Source organism: Phacochoerus africanus, chromosome 14, assembly GCF_016906955.1.
Source record: "Phacochoerus africanus isolate WHEZ1 chromosome 14, ROS_Pafr_v1, whole genome shotgun sequence".
NCBI lineage: Eukaryota > Metazoa > Chordata > Mammalia > Artiodactyla > Suidae > Phacochoerus > Phacochoerus africanus.
In genome coordinates this window covers 37,408,869-37,431,736 of record NC_062557.1, presented here as the reverse complement: position 1 = coordinate 37,431,736, position 22,868 = coordinate 37,408,869, and the positions used below count along the sequence as shown (strand labels likewise).

General features: G+C 38.7%; 1 protein-coding gene across 1 annotated transcript in view; it reads right to left on the bottom strand.

Annotated features, from left to right (window-relative positions):
- Positions 1-22,868, bottom strand: part of APPBP2 (amyloid beta precursor protein binding protein 2) — a 64,467-nt gene continuing 41,599 nt past the window's right edge. Inside the window, exons 5-13 of the mRNA XM_047757136.1 lie at positions 20,115-20,283; positions 15,884-15,973; positions 14,649-14,716; positions 14,463-14,568; positions 13,609-13,733; positions 11,744-11,829; positions 8,931-9,121; positions 7,112-7,277; positions 1-4,933 (exon numbers count right to left, since the gene is read on the bottom strand). Of these exons, the coding sequence (XP_047613092.1) occupies positions 4,680-4,933; positions 7,112-7,277; positions 8,931-9,121; positions 11,744-11,829; positions 13,609-13,733; positions 14,463-14,568; positions 14,649-14,716; positions 15,884-15,973; positions 20,115-20,283 (1,255 nt within the window). The 3' untranslated portion in view covers positions 1-4,679. The remainder of the gene's footprint in view (positions 4,934-7,111; positions 7,278-8,930; positions 9,122-11,743; positions 11,830-13,608; positions 13,734-14,462; positions 14,569-14,648; positions 14,717-15,883; positions 15,974-20,114; positions 20,284-22,868) is intronic.

Genomic DNA, 22,868 nt, shown 5'->3' with positions numbered 1-22,868 from the left:
TGCAGGAACACTATATTTATTAAGTCAATAATTCATTTTTAGCAATACAAGTACAGAATATATCACAATGCTGGTTACAAACATACTTAGTATGGTTTCATGGTTACAAACAACGGTGGGCACTACAAGTTCGTGATAAGGATTATACGAAAGGTCATTTCTGACACAATGAAGAACTGTCTTAAAAAAAAAAATCTATCAATGACCTTAGATATTTCTCTAGAAATCACTGTGGCACTATTAGTGGGGATTTTCATGTAAAGAGTTGATAGTGATTTGCTTAATGTTTTCATTAAGAGCTTTTAATTTCGAGTCTATTAAACTAAAATCCCCTGTAGCTTAATAAAGTATAAAAATAGTACTGACCTGGTAATATTTAATAAACATAGCATTCATTCACATCATAAAAGGAAAACGAAACTGAAAAGTTTTAGTTACCATGGCAACATGTCTTCCCAGAAAAGGAAATCTACAGAAATGAGTAATGTTACACGAATGGTACCTGCAAAGTTATTTAGTGACCCAACACTTAACTTGTGCACCACAAACCAAGTTTTCTAGATATCTATATATAGCATATATTTTTAATCTTAAATTTTACTTTTGAAAAAAAAATGTGCACTTTAACAAACTCACTAAGGCCACTCATGCTATAGATGCCTAGGATTGCAATTAAAGAAGAGCATTATTTAAAAAATCCTAAAGCACACTCCTTCAGATCACCAACAGGGTAAAACCAGTTTTCTGCCTAAAACATTCCTGAGATTTGTGGACAACTACTAGCGTTCAAGCTGGAGATTAATTCAAATGTCAGATTAAAAAAAAGGAATTTCCTAGCAAGAACTGAGGTCCTCCAAAGTCAAGAGGTGAAATACATATGTTAATTCCTAAAGCAAAAATAAAACTCTTTAAAAACATTTTTTACTTACAGATATCTTTCCAGTAGTAACTTTGCCATCCAGAAGCAAGAACAGTTTGGAAGTAGCAAGGCTATAAATTCAGGGGAAAAAGAGTAAAACTGAGTGGCAGTCATACATGTATCTCCTGCTTTTTGAAAAGTTCACTTTATGCCACTTGGGTTTTATGAAAGACCTACATTAGCATCTGTCTCCACCAACCAAAAGACAGCAGAAAAGGATTTTCACTTTTATGAAAAAAGGTTTTGAAAAGCCAAAATAGCACACAGAGGGTATTTTGCAGACAGCTGTTACAGAGGCAGCAGCACCCTGAGCAGCAAGAGTGGCACCGCCAAGCTCCTTTCCTGGAACTACACTCAGCATCTCAGCGTCAAGTCATCGTAGCCTCAACTGTGCAAACTTCTGTGCTTTATTTCGATTTCTTGTGCATCTGTTAGCAAGATATGTCCCAAGGTAACTGCCTCTTTGCTGTTCATCCATTTTGGCTTACAGAGGTTTCGCAGGAACTTTCTACTTTTGGAAGGGGAGGGCTGCACCTGCTACTTGGCAAACCATTCTTTCAGTCTGTGGGGTATGGCCAAGAGCTTCAATCATGTCCTAGGTTTATTGTTTAGCATCTGGCTGCACTGCAAGGAGTAGCCAAGTGACATTATTTGTAAAACTGCAGTCATTGGACCTGATTTTCATATTACAAACTCTTCCCATATAGACTAAGAGCAAAGGTCTTTATCAAATATTTTATTTTCATAAATGAAAGCACACCTGTATGGGGGTTACTCCAAAGCAATAGGGAGTTCATATTTTGCTGACAGAGCTTAGATGGTGAGAAGGGTCCTAATGCTTTGGGGATCCATAAAAATTAAGGTCTAAAAAACCCAATCGGCTCTCTTAAACCGACGCAGGAGTGACTGACCACCCGAATGGCAAGTGAGCGTTACAGAGCTCCCTGATGCACCCAACTTGAGTAGCACCAAACTTTAGGAAAAAGACTGGGTAAGAGAGAAAAAAATGAAAGTCAAGAAAAGATGAGACCAAAGGCCCCTTATTTAACATTACTTTGCTGAACGGCCAGAAAAGTCTTTTAAGTTGACCTAGGCTTCTTGACACACAACCCCATCATAGATGAAAAGTTTGTTCAAGCAATTGGCTATTGTGAGGTACATTTTATTATTTTCTTCGAGATTTTTTTAACCCCATAAATCGTGATGATAACTTATCCTAAATATCCCGACTAAAAGGATAAATCCCACACTTAAAATTATTTAGGTATGCCTCTTCATTAGAACCAGAAGTAAAAGCATATTAAGTTACATCACTAACAGAAACTGGCAATTAAGTCAGCACATATGGATTTATAGAAAACTACATTAAAGCAGTGGTAATATGGGGAAACTACCAATAACGATTTTTTTTTTTAAAGAAAAACTGGCTGCCACTTAACATTATCACCCTGCGATCCTATGTTTCTAAATAACATGTTGCTTTCTCACTGAATATGAGCTAAGCTGAGTTCAAACCAAATCAAAGATGAGGCCTTAAGTCATCTGCTTGATTTTATCCTAGGAAATACTATATGTGCACAAAACAAAAAATTTGGATTAAAAAAAAAAAAAAACTTCATATGGAAACATAAGTTTTAAAATATTTATTGAAAAACAATTTACCATGACATTCCTATAGCACAAACATACCACAGGACTCTAAATAACCAACGGAAGTATACAAAGCCTATCCTTAAAATAAATCTTTGGAGGTATTAAATATATAAGCCCATGAGGACAGAGTTGAGTAACCTAAAAATGTTAGTCCTTGGTCACACAGACTATTTGGTAATTAATAAAGAGGTGCCTCTTGGCATTAGACTGCAATTAACTGGGAGGGGAGGTACAGGTACAGGTGGACTAATATACTCTTTTCAAAATGAAAAAGAATTCAACTTAAGGATTGAACCCAGGTTTCCCAATCACATAGAGTTATCTATAATCTTAGGGTCTGGGCTTGCTTCATCTCTTTAGGTACCTCCCCTAGTCAGTCTCCTCCTGGGGACTTAAAAACACTGGCTCATAACTAACAAGACAGCAAATAACAAATTTAAATGAGGTTGTATTTGGGAAGGTAAAAAAACTGTTTAAAATCAAATTTATCTGAAATTTCCAATTACTTTTTCTGTACTCAAATGTGGTGGACAGTTTTGACTTTTTCCCCTTCCCACTCCAACATGCCTGTTAAAAGAAAACCAAAATTGAGCACACATCCACTCACCCACAGCCCACTCCGAGCATCAGCCAGGAGCAACATCTCTGACAGCCAAGTCGTGAACCCCTGAAAATAGGGGGGAAAACCCTGATTCTTAACTATAGAGGCACCAAATAGGCCACTATAATAAGAACTGAGGTAACAGCAAAAGACCTTTGTTTCTCAGACAGCTACATGTCACAATTTCTCAAATCGGCATATTACCTCAATATTAAATAACCTAACTGGCTTAAAAAAAAAAATCAAAACTCAACAAACAAAGACAAGTTAGTAAAACAGATACATATCATCAGGGGAATCTTTCCCATTTGACTCTTGAATTTCAAATAAAATGACCTAGTTGCACTATTATTTACCATAAACATGAAGGATTTCTAAGACTTGCTTATTTTTGGGAATTCATTTTTTTCATTAATCCTCATAAACTACAGTAACCTAAAATTTTGACCTGGATATGAGCTATTTAATGACTCTTAGCCAATATTACTTGCTAATGTGTTGATTATTAAGGTAACATTTAAAATGAGGGGGGATGGCTGCACAGATATTTATAGACTTGCTTATGGCATTTTCATCTGTGTACCTTGACTGAAATCACCAAATCTCCCTAGTTGGGTGTCTACAACATGAATATGATTTTTGCATTATCAGTTTTTTTACACATTTCAATGAAATCATCCTACCGACAGAAGTACAGGCAGGGGCTAAAATAATAATCTAAAGCCTCTGGTCCAAATAACCCCTTTCTATTTTAGGCTGGTCCTTTTCAGATCCTCCTGGTCCTGTTAGCAAATGCTATCAGAGCATCTTGTGTTTTTGTACCCCCCAAAAATACAACAAAACCAAAACAACTGAAGAGTTAAAACTGCTGGTTTATCAGCTTTTCTACTACTTACAGATCAACACTGGTCCAGTTTAGATGAATCTGACAGTTCTTCCCTTGTAATAGAGCTCTGGAGTGGTTGCATCCACTTCTCTGGGTAAGACAGCCAAACCTAAGTCAGGATGTCCCTCTTCTATTAGTACTTGTGTTAGCTTTTCTATACTGCATATAAAGATTTTCCCCATAAAATGTCTTTACAATACAGTATTGAATACCTCCTCAAGGAAGAATTATACGTTAAAAAGTTGTTAAAATCATCCTTACATAATAAGAATGCAACTCTTTTAAACTCTTAAATAGTTTATTTAGGGGTTCTCTTTTTCTTTCAGGCTTTCTGCAAAATGAATTATTTTTTTAAAAAGAAAAAAAAAAATCCTGTTGTTTGTTCTACTAGGTTGAAAATATGGGCCAGACTACTTATACATGCGGTACATGCTGAATATAACTGAATATATGCTTATTCCTACAGACACTCTGCAAGATAGGGATCACCCAAATAGGGTCAATGGACTGGACCAGTGTTTCAATGTAAATTCCAGCCCCAAAAAACAACATGGTTTTGACTTCACAGTATGAATTCCCTGGAATCTGGGAAAAGGTAATTGGTTAACTGAGGTCCTCCCTCAGCAGCTCGGTCCCTCGACATTCTGAGAAATCAGGAAGGACTGCACCACTTCTTCAGTGGACTGGGGGCTGGTGTTGACGTCTTCGAGAGCATCGGTCACAGAATACTGCCGATCTCGCAACCGGTTCCAGTTAGACAGAACGTTGTGATATTCAAACACTTTCTCGTAATTCCCAATGGAGTTGTAAAGTTTAATGAGACCTCGGTAATCATATTCTAGTCCACTGTAGCCTTCACCAAACAGTTTCTTCCCTGAAAGTAACCGGAAAAAGAAAGCAAATTCAAGTAATGAAATGACAAGTGGCTTCCACAAGGCAACACAAGTCCAAATTTTTAAAACAGGGTGGCTTGGTTTTATTCCCTTGAAAGGGATAGATTCAATCCTTTTATCAGTGCTCCCCAACACAATCCTACTCATAAACCACCTCTAAGACTTAAAAAAATTCTTGTCTAAAGCAGCTAATCTCATGAGAATTATAAAACTTGTTTGAAGGGACTGATTGGAATGGCAGCACCTTAAACAGTAGAAAAGTACATGCACAAACAAGGCTATTCATTACAGCATCATGTATACATGCAAAACATGAGAAACATATGAAGCCACGCAGGAGCATGGTTCAATCAACTATGCCACATCCACTCAATGGCATCTACACAGCTATATACAGAGGCGGGAACTCTCAGCTCTTTATGAACTGACATGGAGTGATTAACAGGGTACACTGCTACGTTAAAAAAAAAATAAGGCAAGGTACAAAAAGTACCTAGAGTATGCTACCATTTATGTAAAAAAGGGAAAGAAGAATATTTATGTATTTGAACATCTGTACAAAAAGATACACAGAAAGGATAATGAGAAATTAAAGAGACTGCTAACCACAGGAATGGGTGGAAAGTGAGTGGAAGAAATTAGGGGGAATCACACATCTGTGAGCATATCATCCTACACATAGTTCTAACTTTTAGAATATTAATATTTCATATACTAAATAAAAAATGAAAAACTAAAAAAAAAATAGGGGAATTTTACACAAACACAAGCAAATGAACCTGGTTATCTCTCAAATGAATATACTGATAACAGGGGGCAAGGGGATAAATAATCCCAGTAAATTTTTTTTGGGGGGGTGTCTTTTTTTAGGGCCACACCTGCAGCATACGGAAGTTCCCAGGGTAGGGGCTGAATTGGAGCTGCAGCTGCTGGCTTATACCACAGCCACAGTAACGCCAGATTCTTAACCCACTGAGAGAGGCCAGGGATTGAATGTGCATCCTCATGGATACTAGTCAGGTCTGTAACCCACTGAGCCACTTTAGCCTGATTATACATCTTCAGGCTAAAGACAAAATAAACTATAAGCAGTAGGTTTGGTCTTCACAGTATCATGGGTTAACAATTCTAAAACTACTTTACTTATACTTCAGGATTAAGTGAGGTAATATATCAGGGATCATGGGAAATCCACATGTACATGGATATATGATTTATGGCAAAACACAGCAGAAGGGAGAGGAAGGTCTTTTGGAAGAAAAAAAAAAAAGGTCCTGGTCAAGTGTATATCCATATTTGGGGGGGTGGAGGTGGGGGTGTGATCCCTACCCCACACCATAAACAAAAATCAATTTCGGGATTACAGATCTAAATGTGAATGGTAAAACAAAGTTGCTAGAAAATAATCTTCCAAAAGAATATCTTCATGACTTTGGGGTAAGAAAAGAATATAAAACAGAATATAAAAAGTATTAACGGGAGTTCCCGTCGTGGCGCAGTGGTTAACGAATCCGACTAGGAACCTTGAGGTTGCAGGTTCGATCCCTGCCCTTGCTCAGTGGGTTAACGATCCGGCATTGCCGTGAGCTGTGGTGTAGGTTGCAGACGCAGCTCGGATCCTGTGTTGCTGTGGCTGTGGCATAGGCTGGTGGCTACAGCTCCGATTACACCCCTAGCCTGGGAATCTCCCATATGCCGCGAGAGCGGCCCAAGAAATGGCAAAAAGACAAAAAAAAAAAAAGTATTAACCATAAAAGAAAAGAACAATATATATGATTACTTTAAAATTTGAGAATTTCTCTTCCCTGAAAGGCACCATTAAGAAACAAGCAGTAGGGAGTTCCCATCGTGCCTCAGTGGTAAGGAATCCAAAGAGATCCATGAGGATATGGGTTTGATCCCTGGCCTTGCTCAGTGGGTTGGGGATCTGGTGTTGCCGTGAGCTGTGATGTAGGTCTCAGATGTACGTTGGATCTGCTGTAGCTGTAGTGCAGGCCAGCAGCTGTAGCTTCAATTCAACCCCTAGCCTGGGAACCTCCATATGCTATAGGTATGTCCCTAAAAAGCAAAAATAAAACAAAGCAAAACACTTCTCTATACAATATATAAGACATGTTGATCTCTAATCAATTGACTAAGAAAATTTTAAAGTAACATACCAATTGCTATAGATCGCAAATAAAGCTTCTCAGCATTTTCATACTGATTCATGTCATAATTATATAAAGAAGCCAGATGTCCCACTGAAAGGGCTACTTCATAATCTTCTTGACCAAGTAGTTGTTCTTTAATCTGAATTGCTTTGATGTGCATTTCTTCAGCTTCCTGAAAAATAATTAAGCTGTATTAACCACCAGATCACACTTTCACTTTTTCTTATGTAAATTTTTTTTTTCTTTTTTAGCACCACACTCCTGGCATATGGAAGTTCCCAGGCTACGGGATGAATCAGAGCTACAGCTGCTGGCCTACACCACAGCCACAGCAAAGCAACCTGGGACCAACCTGGATCTTCGACCCACACCACAGCTCACGGCAACACCGGGTCTCCAGCTCACAGAGAAGGCCAGGGATGGAACCCACATCTCATAGATCCCAGGTTCATTAACCGCTGAGCCATGAAGGGAACTCCCTCTGTCAACAATTCTTATCCAGTGAGTAAGATTCTTCCAAATGCCAGAGAAATCTTACGGATGGCATTAAGAGAACACATCATATTCATCCGAAGGTTGCCTATGGGAAGCATTACTGGTTTGGGGAAGCTAGGTACCTAAGCTGATGATAGTAATAGTGGTCTATGCCAAAATGATAGATATAACTTGTCCTCATAATAAAAAATTGTTAGAAGAAATTTAAACATCAAAATATTCTAAAATGAAAATTACTTCTTCAGTTAATATGCTCCAAAATTTAATTGAATCTTGTTAACTTTATATTTTTATTATTCATTTTTTTTGGCCACACCAGCAGCATACGGAAGTTCCAACAGAGCTTGAATCTGAGCTGCAGCTGTCTATTCCACAGCTGCAGCAATGCTGGATCCTTAAACTACTGCACAGGACCAGGGATCAAACCCGTGCTGCCACAGAGACAATGCCAGATCACTAACCCGCTGTGCCACAGTGGCAACTCCCCCTAGAACCTTTATGTTATTTGACACAGAAGTACACTTTATTTTTTTGAGTTCTGACTTTTCTTTTTTGGCTGCACTGGAGGCATGGAGAAGTTCCCAGGCAAGGGATCGAACCCATGCCACAGCAGCAACAAAACCAGATCCTTAAACCCCCAGGCCAACAGGGAATGGAGTTTCAACAATTTTTTGTCCTTTTAGGGCCGCACCCACGGCATATGGAGGTTCCCAAGCTAGGGGTTGAATTGGAGCTATAGCTGCTGGCCTATGCCAGAGTCACAGCAATGCAGGATCCAAGCTGCGCCTGCAATCTACACCACAGATCACGGCAATACCAGATCCTTAATCCACTTAGCGAGGCCAGGGATCGAATCTGCTTCCTCATGGATACCAGTTGGGTTCGTTTACCACTGTGCCACGAAGGGAATTCCGTAAACTGATTTTTAGATAAAAATAAATGCCATAGGCAGCAATTCTCACCCTTTCCCTATTGTGACCCTATATAATAGACAATATGAAGAATAGCCCAAAATTCTAAAAGACTTGGTAACTCCAAGTCTTAATAAATCTTAAATGGAGTTCCCGTCATGACACAGCAGAAACGAATCCAACTAGGAACCATGAGGTTGCAGGTTCAATCCCTGGCCTTGCTCAGTGGGTTGAGGATCTGGTGTTGCTGTGGCTGTGGTGTAGACCAGCAGCTACAGCTCCGATTCGACCCCTAGCCTGGGAACCTCCATATGCCTCGGGTGCGGCCTTAGAAAAGACAAAAAAAAAAAAAGAGAGAGAGAGACTGTACTTTCTTACCTAAAATTATTTAGAGAGAAAAGCATAGTAAGACATACTACCTTAAATTTTCTCATTGACTGATAAAGTCTTCCAAGGTTTCCATAGTGTTTTGCAGTCTGTACATTAAATTCCCCAAAAGCTTTTTTAGCTAGCTGGAGTGAAGACAGGTGCAAATCATGAGCTTCTTGAAGCAGCCTCTGTTCAGTTTCTTTATTGTGACAGTCAATTGCAATCTCTTCTAAAATAAGCGCTGAATAAGAAGGCAATAAAATTAGTGCACTACCAAACTATGTATTAAAGCTAATCAGAAAATTTTAAATTCTACAAATCTTTGTTGTATGTACTTATACATGTTCATGCTTTAGAACTGATAAAGATGAAAGTATCCCATTTTAATGAAAAAAAAAAACACTTTTGGGGTCATTCTATTTTGCACAGTATAATGAATTTCAAATTTAGGAAGACAACGATACATACATCAAATTACTTGCAGACGGACTATATACCATACATGTTGTATTTGTTGATATAAATTTTTAAATGTTTTTAACAGGCGTGAATTGTTTTTTGAGCAATGGAAGAATGAAAAGGCAAAACTTTTTTTTTGGTCTTTTTAGGGCTGAACCTGCAGCACATGAAGTTCCCAGGCTGGGGTAGAATTGGAGCTACAGCTGTCGGACTTGAGCCACGTCTGTGAGTTACACCACAGCTCATGGCAGCGCTGGATCCTTAATCCACTAAGTGAGGCCAGGGATCGGACCCGAAACCTCATGGATACTAGTTGGGTTCGTTACTGCTGAATCACAACGGGAACTTCGAAAAGGCAAAAAAAAATTTTTTTTCAAATTTTTATTATTTTATTTTAATTTAATTTCGTATTATATTGTATTGTATTGTATTATTTTGTCTTTTTGCCTTTTCTAGGGCCGTTCCCACGGCATATGGAGGTTCCCAGGGTAGGGGTCCAATTGGAGCTGCAGCCACCAGCCTACGCCAGAGCCACAGCAACTCGGGATCCGAGCCACATCTGCACCCTACACCACAGCTCACGGCAACACCGGATCCTTAACCCACTGAGGAAGGCCAGGGACCGAACCCACAACCTCACGGCTTCTAGTCGGATTCGTTAACCACTGTGCCATGACGGGAACTCCAAAAAGGCAAATTTTTCAAAGCTGTGAAACTGGGTCAAGGAGTACCTAAGCAATGTTGAAAATTTTGAAACCACACTTTGTAAATCATATAACCTTTAACCAAATACAACTAAAAGAACTGGTTTCCTCCTACTCACATGACCAAACGAACCAGACAAGAAGACAGTTCAATTTCAAAGTCCCATTCAAGACTCTCAAGTTCCATTTAAAGTCTTAAAAATACATATTCTTTTACCAGGTAATTTTATTTCTAGGAAACCTGTCTATGTGCACAAAGTAAAAGAAATTTAGTTCACTGCAGCTTTTTTTTGGTGGTGGTGGGGGAATACCCGAGGCATGTGGAAGTTCCTGGGCCAGGGACTGAATTCATGCCACAGCAGTGACCAGGGCCATACATAGCAAGGACAATGCTGGACCCTTAACCCACTGAGCCACCAGGGAATTCCCACTGTAGCATTTTTAAAGGAAGGTTAAAAAAAATTTAAACATCCAATAAAACAAGTGAGATCAAAAGCATTAGAAGAGAGTACATAAACCTACATGTATTGAAATAGGAAAATGTGCATAATATACTACATGAACAAATCAGATTATAGAACTAAAAACAAATTATTCACTTGTTTCATTATTTGAAGAATAAAAAACCTAAAAAAGTATTAATCAAATGTTGATTCTGGATTGATGAGATTTCAGGTAACAATTTTTTCTCTTTTCTAACTTTTAATTTTTTCTTTTTTGGTAGGGCCGCACCTGAGGCATACGAAGTTCCCAGTCTAGGGGTTGAATCAGAGCTACAGCTGCCGGCCTACACCACAGCCACAGCAATGTCAGATCTGAGCCACATCTGTGACCTACACCACAATTCACACCACCACCAGATCTTTAATCCACTGAGTGAGGCCAGGGATCAAACCCACATCCTCATGGACACTAGTCAGATTCATTTCCGCTGCACCATAATGGGAACTCCCTGACTTTCAATTTCTGACATTAGTCATGTATTAATTGCATGACTTAAAAAGTGCAAACCTAGAGGAGGGGATGGTGAGGGGGAACCCAGCTCCAGAATTAAGGTAAGAGTTATCTAACATGCACGGAATTACCACATAGGTGACCCAATCATCTTGGCAAAATGAAAGGGCCTTGGGTAGTGATCTGCAGAAGAGTTAAAATAAGAAAGGAAGAAAGTGGTATGCAGCAAGAGCCTTGCAACACTAAGGGTAACCTGATATGAAACTGAGTTTCAGAGTCCTGCACAATAAAGGTGAAGGTACGTGAAAAAACCATTTTCACTTTGCTACCCATGTCACCACACAGCAATCATTTGTGATTCTTTTAAAGGAGAGAAGGGAAGGAAGGAAGGAATGAAAGGAAGGAAGGAAGGAAAAAGAGGCAAAAGAAAGATATTCTGGTTTATTAATTGTTATATGAGATAAGCAAATAACCTTTCATTATGAAACACTGGAAATTCTAAGAATTGCAAGCAAATAGTGGACTGGCTATTTTTCTCATACGTAGTCTAATCCTGAGGAAATAAACACATATCCCTATTTTGTAACGTTTACCATCAATTTTAAAACATCAGAGACTAGACACCTATTATAACTGACAGCTATAGGAATCTTAAAATATATTTTTTATTTATATATTTATAGAGAGAGAGGCAGAGGTAGAGGATGGGAGGGGTAGAGAGAGAAAGATTAGACGGCAAGGGGTACCTTTCACCCTCTTTGAAGAAGCCAAAAGAAGATGATCTTCAGGTAGAATGTGGGTAATGATACCAATAGCTCTTTCTGCATGAAATCTGCAAAACAGATAGATATGTGTTTTGGCATTTTTTAGTTACAAATGATTTTAAGCATTTAAAAAAAAAAAAACAACAAACAACCACACTTTATGGAGTTCCCGTTCTGGTTCGGTGGTTAATGAATCTGACTAGGAACCATGAGGTTTCGGGTTCGATCCCTGGCCTCGCTCAGTGGGTTAAGGATCCGGCATTGCCATGAGCTGTGGTATAGATCGCAGATGTGGCTTGGATCCCGAATTGCTGTGCCTCTGGCTTAGGCCGGCGGCTACAGCTCTGATTAGACCCGTAGCCTGGGAACCTCCATATGCCACGAGTGCGGCCCTAAAAAGACAAAAGACAAAAAAAAAAAAAAAAAGAAAGAAAGAAATAAATCACACTTTATAATACCGATAGAATTTCTAGAACTACCTGTAAAGGACCAGTTTTTTTGTTTTAAAGTTCCAATCTTTTGTAGACTGAACAAAAGATTCACTGGCTACTTCTCTGACCTCATCTCCTCCCATGTCAGAAACAACCTGCTCTTTCCCTTCCAGCCTCACAGGCCTACTGGTTTTGTGAGCATATAAAGCGCATTCTCACCTAGGACTCCTGCACTTGCTTTACTGTCTCTCTGTAATGCTTATCCTCTGAATATTCACACGGCTCACCCCTGAACTGAAGTCTTGCCAGACCAGCCTATACAAAAGACCCTAAAAAATCTACCATCACTCTCTAAACACTTTAATCATTTAAGAATCACTTTATAGTAGCAACCAAAAAGTTCTGTTAACTGACATTTTTAGGGTTCTGATCTTATTATGTCTGCTGACTCACTCAGAGAGGAACTGTTCTGTTATTTAAAAACCTTTTTTTACTGTGATTTCACCTGCAGAGTTAGATCTATGGAAAATCTGTATGGTTTGGATTGAAGGTTAATTATTTCCAAGAGTTCTGCATTTTCTTCTGAAAAGCATCCCAGGAGAACTAGCAGTCCCAAAGTGCTCTTTAATATTTTTCTTCAGTTTAGAGGCTTCTGCATGCATGATACCCCCCAATGCAAGGCAGAGGTCTGTAAGTTATAAATTTCCCTTACTTGTTCAACTGCAAGTCCAACCTAAGATGGACACACTTCCATGTGACCTCTTGCCAGGGGGCATTTTTTTCCCTTAGCCTACCCTTTTCTTGAGGGTGTAGCCTTAATCTTGGCTTCACATGAGGGTTTCAGTTCTAAGTCACACCTTCCTATGGAAAAAAATGCCTTGTCTCTTAAACTAAGGATTGCTGTTCAACCAAGGTTACAGAAACTTCTAAGCTTTCCCACCACCCCAGAACAGTTACACCACAGTTCATACCTACTCTTTTGGATTTTAGTGCATTATTGGCCCTTGAGGATTTTCTCTCTCTCTTACAAGCTCAATTGTGCATTTAAAAAGATGACTGCTATATTTTATTCATTATTTCGTGTTGTGAGCAAGAAGTTTTTAGGTTAAGTCTGTCATTTAACCAGATGCTATAGCGTTATTCAAAGAAAAATTATTGAAGGAGATACTTTAAAAATAAATCAATTTCACATGAAGACAGCCAAGTCTAAATATTAAACCACATAAGATCCTAAATGAATGGCTTATAAATTGGTATGATTTGAAATGACTTCAAGAATATTTTAGGGATCCTGTTAAAGCTCCAGGAGGGCAACATTAATCCATAAGGTACATTAAATAGTGTTATATTAGGAAAAACAAAACAAAACATAGCAACAGCACTTAATCCCTCACTGAAAACAAAAGTGGAACTTACAGCGCATTGTCAAATTTGCCAGAGCTATACTGGTGAACATAAGAAGAATAAGCCAAGTCCTCATGAGCTGTTGCTACATGGATATTTTTGCCACCAAACACTGACTGCCGAATGTCAAGGGCTGCCTGAAAGAGTCATGAAAATAACTGATAACACTGTAAATCCTTAGAAGACACTACCCAGTTAAATTAAGCATCCTAGTAATTTAAATATATGTTCTATATAATACTCAATCCCATCAGTTTTGAAGAAAAGTTCTGCTATATTTAAATCGTAACAGAACATTAAACTCATCCATAAGGCCTGATTTTCTGAAGAGTGAGCTTGACTTAAAAAGACAATGGCTGAAGAATAAAAATCATTCACATTTTAGGAATCACATCAGCGTTTTTCTCTATGTCCTTCCTTAGAACGATAAAATAAAGGATACCTGTTCCACGATGGCGTAATGCATCATGTACCTGAGAATGACTGAGATGAGGCCTAAAACAACTGTCATCAACCCTCTCTGCTATTACAAAGGCTGCTATAATAATTTGCACTAAATTAACAACAAAGATAATCTACCAGTTGGGTAAATGAAAAGCAGAAAACTTCTCTTAAAAATTGACTCACAACCCAAAACCTTTCTTCCTGGATGATTTTCTCTATATGATCCCTATAAAAAGATACAAAATTAATTCCTAAAACATTAAGTTTTAAACCTTCTAGGCATTACTTAATAAAATAATGGTATGCTGCATCTGAGGAAAGGCTCAGAGAGAGTTATTTTCAGAGTGGTTTATACACCCCAAATTGAAGGTCAGCAAGTCAATTTAGGTTGAAACAAAAAAAAAATGTAACTAGTAACATACCTGATAAATTGCAACAGACTGACAGATATTATCTACATTGAGTAAGTAGAACCCATAATCTAGCAGTGTATCAGAATATTTTGGGTGTTTGGATCCAAAATGATCCCTATAAAAAGATACAAAATTATTAGGATATCAAGTAGAGACAGACAATTTAAAATGGTATTTTAAGTAACAATCACCTACCGTGCCAAATACACTGCATGTTTAATTAACTGTTCTGCCTTCTTAAATTCACGTTTTACAACACAAGCCTAAAGACAAAGTGAAAAATTGTTAAATAACTCTTGAACAGTTAATTAGTGTACTAAAACAAGTACGGTTTATATATTCAAACTATAATGCTGGAAAAGAAGAAAGCATCTTCAAACATAAATAGCTCTATTTGTAATTTTCTTCAAGTATTTGAAAATTCCATTATAAACAAATCTGTACCTATATTGAGAAAGTATGAAACTAAAATTTTGACAGTCATGCCCAGAAATCTGTTATAACAAAGTTACCTTACAAAGCTGGTATAATCCTTACATACTATTAAAATAAAACACTGGGGGGAGGGTTCACCATATTGCATATTATTTCTAAGGTACTTACTTATATCCCAGTTCTAGAATGACTTATAACTATTTTGCAGCGCTCAAATTTTTTTTTTTTGCTTTTTAGGGCCACATCTGTGGCATATGGAGGTTCCAAGGCTAGGGGTCTAATCAGAGCTACAGCTGCCAGCCTACGCTACAGCAACGCAGAATCTGAGCTGTATCTGCGAACTGTACCACAGCTTACAGCAATATCAGATCCTTAACCTGCTGAGCGAGGCCAGGGATCAAACCCACAACCTCATGGTTCCTAGTCAGATTCCTTTCCACTGCTCCACAACGGGAACTCCTGAATCAGAGATTTAATACGAGGCTATCCTTCAGGAGAAAAGTGACTACAGCCCACACTACATGGCATAAGAAATTCAGGCTGCTGTAAAGATTTTAAAAGCCAGATTTCTAAAATTGAGCTGAGAAACTTAGAAAATAGATTTTGCTCCCCATGAGTATACAGTACCTAAATTGTTAAATAGTAGGTTAATTAAAACAAATTTAAGGAGTTCCCGTCCCATTGTGGCTCAGTGGTTAACAAATTCGACTAGGAACCATGAGTTGCGGGTTCGATCCCTGCCCTTGCTCAGTGGGTTAAGGATCCGGTGTTGCCGTGAGCTGTGGTGTAGGTTGCAGATGTGGCTCGGATCCCGCGTTGCTGTGGCTCTGGTGTAGGCCAGTGGCTACAGCTCCGATTACACCCCTAGCCTGGGAATCTCCATATGCCACGGAGTGGCCCTAGGAAAGGCAAAAGGACAAAAAAACAAACAAACAAACCAAATTTAAAGTTTACTAAATCCTATAATCCATTAATATCTTAATCATTATATTCACCTTAGAGGCTTGTCTTAAAACGTCCACCACGACTTTGACTGGTAAGCCTGCTGTGATCTCCTTCATTGCCTCAATGCACCATTTGTATGCCTAAAAACATATTTAAAGAGCAAAACTTGTGATATAACAAATTGACAATATTTAATGAAATGATTATGAATTTTTCCTGTAGGCTTTCAGTACTTGGATAAGAACACACACAAAATATTTACACAATATTTTCTCTCAGCACCTAAGTTTTCTTGAAAGTATATGTTTGTTACATTTTTTTTTTTGGATATGTGACACATATTTAGGAAATCAGAGGAATGTTTTCTTACCTAGAAGCCTTCACATATACTGTTCCCTCTGCCTTATAATACCTTCCTCTCCTTCCTCCAAACCATAAACTACCCAACTTGTCCTTCGGGTTTCAGCTCTGGACTAGGTTTCCTATACTTTCCTTCTCCTACTTTAACACTTATTATTTTATGTCTTAATTGCTTGTTTAGTTGAGTGCTTACTTTTTTCCAGCTATTGTGCACTAACACATTTAACTGACACAACACCCCTTTGAGATATGTACTACTATTGCTTCTTTCTTTCTTTCTTCTTTCTTTCTTCTTTCTTTCTTTCTTTCTTTCTTTCTTTCTTTCGGGCTGCACCCATGGCATATGGAGGTTCCCAGGCTAGGGGCTGAATCACAGCTGCAGCTGCAGGCCTACACCATAGCCACAGCAACACCAGATTTAAGCTGCATCTGTGACCTACCTCTCAGCTCACCGCAATGCCCGATCCTTAACCCAGGGATCAAACCTGAGTCTTCATGCATACCAGGGTTCTTTACCACTGAGCCACAATGGGAACTCCCTGAACTACTACTATTATAGGAAAATGGAGTGCAGAGAGGTTAAGTACCAGGCAATGTGCTAGCATCTAGGTAGCTAGTGAGAAACAAAACATAAAATATTCTTTGTGTCATAGTGCTTAGTAGGGAAAAATAAATAACTTTGGATAGTAAGAACCATTTCAAAGAAACAAAATATATGAAGAGATCACAAAAAAGATGTAGGGAAAATAAATTAAGTAAACATTTGTTTTCCTTTGTAAGCTTCTCTCTCTTCCCATTCTACCTAAAAGATATAGCTATTCAGAAGCAATTTTGATGCAAAAATGAAATATATATGATTTAGGCCAAAAAAGCTGGTTTATTCCTAAGATACTAAATAAGCTGATTTTGTTCCAGAAAAAGAAGGTAAAATCTGTGGTAAGCTGTAATACTGCTTTTAAAATACATACTGTGCCTCCATGGGGAAAGATAAACTTCCCTTCCACATTAAAGACGAGAGTGCTTATTCCTTTAGCCAATTAAAAAAAATTTTTTTTGGTCTTTTTAGGGTCACACCGGCAGCATACGGAGGTTCCCAGGGTAGGGGTCAAACTGAAGTTATAGCTGCCGACCTACACCACAGCCACAGCAATGCCGGATCCTTAAGCCACTGAGCAAGGCCAGGGATCAAACCTTCAGTCCTCATGGATACTAGTTAGATTCATTTCTACTGCCACCACGACGGGAACCCCCTAAAATATTAATTAAAATATAAGCAGAAGTGAAATGTACCATTTCTGGGAGAAAGCTCTATGAACCAGTAATTCCTTCCCCATGTTTCTGCCTTTGCTACAAGGCTGCTAATGTTCTCCACAGAGGCTGCTCTCCAATATGGGGTTTTGGTCAAAGTACAGATGTGTAGTTAAGGAGAGCCACAGGGGGAGTTCCCGTCGTGGTGCAGTGGTTAACGAATCCGACTAGGAACCATGAGGTTGCGAGTTCGGTCCCTGCCCTTGCTTCAGTGGCTTAACGATCCGGCGTTGCCGTGAGCTGTGGTGTAGGTTGCAGACGCAGCTCGGATCCTGCGTTGCTGTGGCTCTGGCGTAGGCCGGCGGCTACAGCTCCGATTAGACCCCTAGCCTGGGAACCTCCATATGCCGCGGGAGCGGCCCAAAGAAATAGCAAAAAAAGACCAAAAAATAATAATAATAATAATAATCAGAAGAATATACACATAAATGTCCTGAGAAAATGCTGATCGGGATTTTAGATTCTAACACATAAGCTTGGTGATTTTCAAAAAAATTCCCACAATTTTATTGAGGTACAATTGACAAATAAAAATTGTATCTATTTAAGGTGTACAACATGATAATTTGATATACACATACACTGTGAAATGATTATCAGAATCAAATTAACATACATCATCCTTACATTGTTACTTTTTTTTTTGGTCTTTTCAGGGCTGCACCTGAGGTATATGGAAGTTCCCAGGCTAGGGTTGAATCAGAGCTGTAGCTGCAAGCCTATGCCACAGCCACAGCAACACCAGATCTGAACTGCACCTTCGACCTACACCACAGCTCAAGGCAACTGCTGGATCCTTAGCCCACCAAGCAGGGCCAGGGAATGGACCCACATCCTCAAGGATACTAGTCAGGTTTGTTACCCTTGACCCACAACAGGAACTCCTGTTACCTTTTTTTGAGTGATGAGAACACTTAAGATCTACTCTTAATAAATTTCAGATATAAAATACAGTATTATTAACTATAGTCACCATGCTATCCATTATATCCCCAGAACTTACTCATCTTATGAATGGTTAAGCTTTAAAAAATAGTTAATGTAAAATAATGAGGCATGCCTATTAGAATTAGGACAAAATCTAAAACACTGACACCTCCAAATGCTGTCAAGGATGTGGAACAACAAGAGCTCTTATTCATTGCTGGTGGGAATATATATTGGTACAGAAAGTTTGCTAGTTTCTTAAAAACCTAAACATGCTCTCACCACAGGATTCAACAATTGAATTGCTTGATGAATATTCTAGAATTCTTCAGTTTCACTTCTAATGATCGTTTTCCTTTAAATTTTGAATATATATTTTACAGAGCAAAAACTGAGATGGGGTAATTTTATTTTATTTTTTGTTTTTTTTTTAGGGCCACACCTCTGGCATATAGAGGTTTCCAGGCTAGGGGTCGAATCAGAGCTATAGCTGCTGGCCACAGCCACAGCAATGTAGAATCTAAGCCATGTCTTTGACCTACACCACAGGTCACAGCCACACCAGATCCTTAACCCCAAGTGAGGCCAGGGATCGAACCTGTGTCCTCATGGATACTGTAGTCAGATTGGTTTCTGCTGAGCCATGACAGTAACTTTGAGATGGGGTAATTTTAAAATAGGAAAGCTGGGAGTCCTTGATGCCTTGGTGGGCTGGTGATCCAGTGTTGTCACTGCAGTGGCTCTGGTCACTGCTGTGGTGCGGGTTTGATTCCTGAACTGTGAACTTCCACATGGGTGAGAAGAAAGAAAGATGGAAAGGAAGGAAGGAAGGACGGAGAGCTAAATGACAGCTATCAGACAGCATAGAGTAATTAAGACATCATTCCAGAGTAAAGTAACATAATCAAGGAGTTAAGCCTACACTGACCACTTTTCAAATACGTATTCATTAGCACTAAAGCTTTAGTTTAATAGTATAAAACCAAGAGTAAAGCTATCTTTCTCATACTGCACACAAAGAAGCAAAACAATGCAATAAAGTGTAAATAAAATCTAGGTTCCTACTGAAATGAATGCCTTCAAGTTATGAGAGTTCACCCAAAGCTACACATCCAATAATAAAGCATCTATAAAAAGCTCATTTAGGAGTTCCAGTTGTGGCTCAGTGGAAATGAATCTGACTAGTATCAGTGAGGACATACACAGGCTTGATCCCTGGCTTGCTTAGTGGGTTAAGGATCCCATTGCCATGAGCTGTGGTATATGTTGCAGACGCAGTGCAGCTGGGATCCAGCGTTGCTGCGGCTGTGGCATAGGTTGGCAGCTATAGCTCCAATTCGACCTGCTAGCCTGGGAACCTCCATATGCCATGGGTGTGGCCTAAAAAGCCAAAAAAATAAAAGTTCATTTAACAGAGAATGCCCTCAAAATAATTTAGGCAGAGATACATTTCATCAAATTAAGAACTAAAACAGCCTCTAAATTGTACAATGTGTATGAGGAAAATTTATCTCACAGAATACTCCTTTTGTTCAATTTTAAATATTCCATCACAAATATATATTGCTTTAAGTGAACCTAATATGTGAAAATGACATCTATTAAGATAAATATCAGATTACATGATTTATCTTCTGTTTTATAGGTATTTACTGGTCACAGTGAAATGTACTTCAAAGCACTCACCTCATCATAGTGACTTTTTGCAAACAGGAGTGCACACAGTTCTCCATAGAGTGCAGCTTTGTTTGCTTGCTGGCCATGTTTTGAGAGTTTATCCATATATGTCTGAGCTAACTTAAATGTTTCTTCACCCAAATGATATTTGCAGTTTCCATTTCGCACGTGAAGCAATCTGCAAAAGCACAAATGACATTCCTCTATTTCTGATCAATATTTCCAAGAAAGACCAGAGCACTATGTAGCACCCAATATGTAGCCAAGGTCACCAAACACAGGAAATGGGGCAGCACTGGAAAACAACTGACTGGCCCAAATTAGGACTAATGCACAGAAGTATAGGCTTGTCACAGAAAGCTTACCCACGATTAACATCATCCAACTTTGATTCCTTATCTTCTCTAAATATTTTGTAGGCTTTGTGCACTCACCATGTGCTCATATATCACCTAACTTTTTGTTCCAAATCCCAAATACAGTTCCATTATTTAAAAATTGGAAAACAGTAAAAACAAACATGAAATACTATTACCTAAACCACCATTACTTTGCATTATTTTTCTCTTGTATATCTGTGCAACCCTTGATCAGTTACCACTCATTCTATGCTGCTTCAGAAATGTTTCTTTTTGCTTATCTTTCCAGTAAGTCCACTGAAAAGAGTGGTATTGTCAGCTCTATCCTTTTATAATCTTTATCCTCTATGGAGGAAAAATACGGAGTTCTTCACGCAAAGTGTCTGTAAAACCATGCTGACTATCTAGTGACATGCAAGAGTAGTAAAACACTTTCAATCACAATGAGGTCTAGACAGCAGGAGACTATACATCTTTATGGACCACACAAGACAGGAGAAGAGTGAGGACTGGAGGCATAATTATCTACTATAATGTTCACTAAAACATCATGTCCATATATCATGCTAACACAATTTTCTGCAAATGCTCAACCCTGAGAGGGAACAAATTATAAAAATTATTTAAAAGAGGAATTCCCGTTGTGGCTCAGCAGATTAGAAAACCAGTTAGAATGAGAATGTGGGTTTGATCCCTGGCCCCGCTCAGTGGGTTAAGGATCTGGCACTGCCATGAGCTGCGGTGTAGGTTGCAGATGCAGCTCAGATCTGGTGTGGCTGTGGCATAAGCCAGCAGCTGTAGTTCCAATTCGATCCCTAGCCTGGGAACTTCCATAGGCCTCATGTACAGCCCTAAAAGGACAAAAGAAAAAGAAAATGAAGTATGAAAAAAAAAAAAGAAGAAGAAAGAAAACCAAGTATGGAGAGGTTGGCAAGCAGTCCTTGGGAGTCATCAAATGAAATCCAGATAATCAAAATCTAATTTTTATATTTATACCCAAAATATTAACAGACCAATGAACCAAGATGAGAAACACTAACAATCTTCTGATCTCTATCATTCCTGTGTACAATCAGGGAAAAAAGTAACCTAATATTAACCTTATTATCAATAAGGTAGCAAACAGTATACAATGCCAGTGTGTATCCTCCTGATACTCACCAGTTATCTGCTTTTAGAAAAAAACTAAAGCCCTCAAATAAAACAATTTGATATTGGAGTTATTAATCTAAAATTGTGAATGGAATACCTTTCTTAATACCAAATTTCAACTTAAGAAATAAAATATAATTAGGCTACTGTAGAACAGTGGGTTGATTAGATTTATATTTTAAAGCAGAAATATAAAATCAAAAAAATATGTTTCACTATATAGGCAACTTTTCATGCTAAGGTATACTATACAGAATAAAGAGACAAGGAGTTCCCATCATGGAGCAGTGGAAATGAATCCGACTAGGAACCATAAGGTTGAGGGTTCGATCGCTGGCCTCACTCAGCGGGTTAAGGATCTGGTGTTGCCATGAGCTGTAGTGTAGGTCGCAGACGTGGCTTGATCTAGCATTGCTGTGGCTCTGGTGTAGGCCGGCAGCTGCAGCTCCAATTAGACCCCTAGCCCGGGAACCTCCATGTGCCGAGGGAGCGGCCCAAAGAAATAGCAAAAAAAAATAAAAAATAAAAAATAAAATAAAGAGATGATATCACTTGATAGTGATACTGTTGATCTAATGACCAAGCAGCTTGCAATGATCCCTCTCACCACAGAAACTAGACATAAAAAAATGTAAGTGAAATCCTGTTAAAGATCACGGTAAAATGAAATACGGTGGTCTGGGAATTCCCTTGTGGCTCAATGAGTTAACGATCTGGTGTTGTCGCTGCTACAGTGCAAGTTCAATCCCTGGTCCAGGAAATTCCATGTGCTGTGGGTACAGCTAGAAAGAAAAAAAATGTTGGTTCATATGATAAAAGTTTTGAAAGACTCTCATAGTTAAGTACCGTATGAACATCTATTACCTGCCAGTCATTTTTCTAAGTACAAAGGATACAGTGGTAAATAAGAGAAAGAATCTATGACCATAAACTTCATTCTTTTTCTTTTCTTTTTTTCTTTTTTTAATGGCTGCACATCCAGCATATGGAAGTTGCCAGGCTAGGGGTCAAATCAGAGTTGCAGCTGCTGGCCTAGCCACAGCTACAGAAATACAGGATCCAAGCCGTATCTGTGACTTATGCTGCAGCTTATGCAATGCTGGATGGTTAACCCACAGCTCAAGCTCAGGGATCAAACCTGGATCCTCAGACACTATGTCGGGTTCTTAACCTGCTAAGCCACAACAGGAACTCCCATAAGCTTCATTCTAATAAGAGGCCTATGTGACACCTCACAACAATGCCAGATCCT